At 43.2% G+C, this 5000-nt stretch overlaps 1 protein-coding gene across 8 annotated transcripts in view; it reads left to right on the top strand.

Moving 5' to 3' along the window:
* The window catches only part of LOC135098499 (uncharacterized), a 37301-nt gene that overhangs the window by 26523 nt on the left and 5778 nt on the right, over window positions 1-5000 (top strand). For 4 of the 8 annotated variants that reach the window (XM_064000902.1, XM_064000903.1, XM_064000901.1 and 1 more), the window contains exons 2-5: window positions 1832-1950; window positions 2048-2414; window positions 3725-3895; window positions 4409-5000. The exon at window positions 4409-5000 is cut by the window's right edge and continues 1067 nt beyond it. In XM_064000902.1, coding sequence (XP_063856972.1) covers window positions 2325-2414; window positions 3725-3895; window positions 4409-5000 — 853 coding nt within the window. In that variant the 5' untranslated portion in view covers window positions 1832-1950; window positions 2048-2324. The remainder of the gene's footprint in view (window positions 1-1831; window positions 1951-2047; window positions 2415-3724; window positions 3896-4408) is intronic. The other 4 variants (XM_064000898.1, XM_064000899.1, XM_064000897.1 and 1 more) reach the window with 2 other exon arrangements.

Genomic DNA, 5000 nt, shown 5'->3' with positions numbered 1-5000 from the left:
GTAATGGAATGACAAGTTATTGTATTAAATCAACACATTTTATAGGAATATGAAGAGAGAGAGAGAGAGAGAGAGAGAGAGAGAGAGAGAGAGAGAGAGAGAGAGAGAGAGAGAGAGAGAGAGAGAGACCTGCTTCTCCTTCATTGTTGAGTGAGATGATTAAAGTGTGAGATGTTTATCCTGACATGCAAGCACTACACGCTTGTTGTGATCAGAGGAGCCCAATGGAGAAGATGGGATAAGTGCATAAGCAGAAGTATTAGAGATGAGGAAAAGATCAAGACTGTTAGGCATATCTTCAAGGCAGTCAAGAATATGAGTAGGGTGTTGCACCAGTTACTCTAGGTTGTGGAGGATAGCAAAGGCTAGTTCACCAGGATGGTCTGTGAAGGGAGAGGAAAGCCAATGCTGGTGATGAACAGTGAACTCTCCAAGAATATGGAGATCTTTGCCAAAGGGAAAAGAGTCAGAATGTGCTGCACTTTGGAAGTTAAGTAGTCAATGAATATTTTTATAGTCAGAGGAGTTTTGGTGAAAGGTATACAGCACATATCAATTTGATTCCAGAGTGACTTTGTAATTGTAGATAAATTTTGGAGAATTTGGAAGATTGAAGAGCATGGACATGAGAGTAAGTTAAGTTGTGCACATATATACAACATCCAGCTTTGAATTGAAAATATGGATAGAGAAAGTTAGGAGGTAAGAGAAAAGGGGCTACTGTCAGACACCTGTGTTTTAGTGATGAAAAGATTAGGTTTAGGAGAGGAGAGAGAACAGTAGTTTAGTAAAGGAGAGAGAAAAATAGGTCAAAGGCTGTCAATGTTGCAAAAGTTAATGAAGAAAAAGTTGATGGACGTCAAAACACTTAGGGTCAATACCAGAAGACCAGTCCGACCTGGGGACATTTTTGGTGCCCCTTCTTAGACAGGGACTCTGAGGCTGGTGTACGAGTCACCATATTTAATTTATTATGGAATCACAAGATGTAAGAAAAGTACAAGGACTAAATGGAGTGTCAAACTGGATATGAAGGGAGTGTAGCTACTAATTTCCCCTCTCTCTCTCTCTCTCTCTCTCTCTCTCTCTATCTTATTGTTAAAGACTACACACACACACACACACACTTCAGGAGGATTCACAGGGATATCAGAGTAAGATTGATAGTGGGGGGAGGGAGGGAGTGCAGGGTCATATTGGACTGGAAGAGAGCTTATACTGTTCCAATCTAGAAAGAAGGCACAGAACACTATAAACTAGACTGGTTGTACTGATAAATGTTGTAGCCAAGATCTATGAGAGCATGGTAAAAGACTGATGGTTGAATGCATCATCTCTAAGAGAGAGTGTGGGACATTTTTTTATTAGATTTTTGTTGCCCTTGGCCAGTATCCTTCCTACATAAAAAAAAAAAGAAAAAAAAATAATGGAAATAATTTACATACTTCATTTCATTCATAAAATCTATGATGTGGATTTATGACTGACATAGAAGGTAGAAAAATTAGTTTTATGGCAAGATTTACAAATGGATATTAAGATTTCATATTGTTAATCTCTTATCAATAAGAAATCCAATGCTTTATGATAAAAAAAAGACAAAAAAAAAAACAAATGAAATGTTAGAATTATTATGTCAGGAGTTTAAAGTGTATTAATAAAATACTCTCACCTACTAGTATGAGAGTGATGAGAACAAGCAAATGACATTATTTAGCCATTGTGGAAAGAAAAGATAGAAGTGAATTAGTCAAGCAAATATGGAGATTTGAATCTTGAAATTTACATAGTATTCATTGTTATTCATTTGGCATCTTTTTTTCTCTTGTAGGGTGTTGATGATAAGCTCTTGGGAAAATGACAATCCACAGAGGACATGTCTGTTGTCAAAATAACAGGTGTACTTCTTACATTGAGTGGGTGGTCAAGAGGCCCAGGAGCTTTTCTCCGGTGAGTAATGTTTTGATGATGGCCAGTAAATAAACAAAATATGCCAAATTACCATATTGAAAAGCTGTATGTTATATATTCTGTGCTTATCTTTCAGGTGTAAAGGCTGCTGCAGATCTGTAGGACGGTGGAGTTTCCTGACACAAGCTGAGGCTAAGCTAGAAGGACCTACCTTAAGGTCCTTTGAGATACCAGGAGTTGTTTCAAGAAAGCATGGCACCAGTGACTCTGAGAATTCAGAAGAAGGTGGTGTCTTTGTAAGTCCAGAGCCTGAGGATACTCATTCTCAATGGCGAATGAGGTTAAGAGAGACGGGCGAGTGAGCAGAGCCCCTCTGAAGAGCTACGTCCACGCAGAAGGAAGGGAAGTGAAAGATGGAGAAAGGACACCACCACCACAGTAGCCAGATGGATGCCAGTGAGGAACCCTTTGTCATTCATACTCCTCTTATTAACAAACAAAAGGTTAGAAAACAAGCTACTTTGTTTTCAGAGTCTACATTGTCATTGTCACTCTATAATATCAATAGTAGTTTTAGAAATATATACACACACACACACACACACACACACACACACACATTCATTCATTTACCATTGTTCATAATAAAGGTGTTTCTTAGAGTGAGCAGTGAGAGGTGAGCAGAGGCAGCAATGGGCCACCTGAGAAATCATATTAAAAGAGCTAGGAAAGGACTAGATATTGATAGGCAGACAGGCAGGGCAGTTAGTTGTGGGCTGAGCAACAGAGAGCATTGTTTATATCTGCTGGTAGTTACAATAATAACATTTGGGCCCAGTATTCTGAACCACTTTGCTCTCTCTCTCTCTCTCTCTCTCTCTCTCTCTCTCTCTCTCTCTCTCTCTCTCTCTCTCTCTCTCTCTCTCTCTCTCTCTCTCTCTCTCTCTCTCTCTCTCTCTCTCTCTCTCTCTTTTTTAAACAAATATTTACAGAAAGGCTTAAAATTCCACATTGAGTGTGGAATTATTTAAAAAGCCTATGATAGTATTTTTTTACAGGAATAACACTATACATGCTTAACATAAAGATTATAATGTTAATACAATAAAATAGTAAAAATTTAAAGCGCCAGTGGGGACAGGTGCGTGCTACGCCAGCTGTGGGCTGCCAGCTTCACCTGGTGCGTGGACATGTCCTGCACTTGGGGCGTGGCCGCCAAGTGGCCACGGCCGCTCTCTCTCTCTCTCTCTCTCTCTCTCTCTCTCTCTCTCTCTCTCTCTCTCTCTCTCTCTCTCTCTCTCTCTCTCTCTCTCTCTCTCTCTCTCTCTCTCTCTCTCTCTCTCTCTCTCTCTCTCTCTCTCTCTCTCTTTACCCTCTTTACCCTCTTTTCCTACATTCCCTCTCTCCTCCTCCTCCTCCTCCTCCTCCTCCTCCTCCTCCTCCTCCTCCTCCTCCTCCTCCTCCTCCTCCTCCTCCTCCTCCTCCTCCTCCTCCTCCTCCTCCTCCTTCACCCACAGAACATCAGCAGCACCTTTAAGTCCACCATCAACATCACACCTCAAAACACACCCAAACACACCCAAAATCCTTAAAATACACCAAGAAAAAGACACATAATTAATTAATGAACCTTTTACCTACTTTATTATTATTATTATTATCATTATTATTATTATTATTATTATTATTATTATTATTATTATTATTATTATTATTATTATTATTTTATGCTTTGAATCACATCATAAGGCTCTCACTCACTCTCACATACACACACGCACGCACACACACTCACCGTCACTTCCTCCCACAGCACTTATTCCATTACCACGACGCGATGCACGACAGGGTGAAAAAAATCCTCAAAGAACGACAGAAGGAAGCCGAGGACTCCTTAGTGGCACACCTTCAAGTCTGCCTTCCCTCAGCTGTTCAACATATTCATGGCCTTTGTGACTGGCAATCTTCCCTGCAGGCCTGGCGGGTATGTTTGGGGCTGGGAGATGCTGGGGAGAACTGGGAGGAGCTGGGAGGGGCTAGATGCTGGAGAGGAGTGGCTGAGATGAATTGGAAAGGGTTAGGATAGGTTGGGATGAATTTAGATAGGCTGAGATGTACTGGGAGAGGCTGGGATGGACTGGGAGAGGCTGGGATGAAGAAATATTTCAATATATTTCACCTTTCTTTCTCTTAACCCCTTGATCCTTATAAATATGTGTTGAATCCCCTCACTTAACAAGATATAAATCACTCAGCTCTCCCAGATTAGTGAGGTTTAATTTTCCCTCTAATATCCCTGCCTCTCTCTCTCTCTCTCTCTCTCTCTCTCTCTCTCTCTCTCTCTCTCTCTCTCTCTCTCTCTCTCTCTCTCTCTCTCTCTCTCTCTCTCTCTCTCTCTCTCTCTCTCTCTCTCTCTCTCTCTCTCTCTCTCTCTCTCTCTCTCTCTCTCTCTCTCACAGGTCAAGCCACACACTCACTCTCTCTCTCTCCCTCACAGGTCAGGGTATGGGAAGCATCACCCCTTCACCCCAGACACCCTCCCCACACCCCAGGCCCCACACACCCCTGGGGAGAGGCAGGAACACACCCCAAACAGCTGTCATGTCTCAAAATCAAATCAAAGGGAATTTTTGAAGACTTGGGGTTCAGACAGTGGTACCCCTGCTTCTCCCCCAACCCCACACCCCGGACGCCCCTCCATGCCACCCCGTGGACACCCTGGGGGAGGCTGTCGCACCCCATGCACCCCACACACCCCATGAATGCCGACAGTGGGTGCCCAGAGTTGCATCACAAAACGCAAGCCTGGACCCAGTTGACTTCACACAGTCCTCTCAGCCCTCCCACAGCCTTTGACAGCCTCCCACAGTGCATCACAGCCTCCTACAGCATTGGATGCCAGAACACAGCACACCAATCCTTCCCACAGTGGCCAGAAACAGCACACAGCAAAATGGTTAACCAGAATGAACAGACACACGAACTGACACACATAGACACAGCGCCAAACGCCATAGAGCCAACGCACAGCATCCCACAGCAGCCAGGGGGACAGCACAGCATCACGGACTCCCCAGACACCCTCAGAA

Source organism: Scylla paramamosain, unplaced genomic scaffold (genome assembly GCF_035594125.1).
Source record: "Scylla paramamosain isolate STU-SP2022 unplaced genomic scaffold, ASM3559412v1 Contig66, whole genome shotgun sequence".
Classification (NCBI taxonomy): Eukaryota; Metazoa; Arthropoda; class Malacostraca; order Decapoda; family Portunidae; genus Scylla; species Scylla paramamosain.
This window is presented reverse-complemented; position numbering and strand designations above follow the sequence as displayed.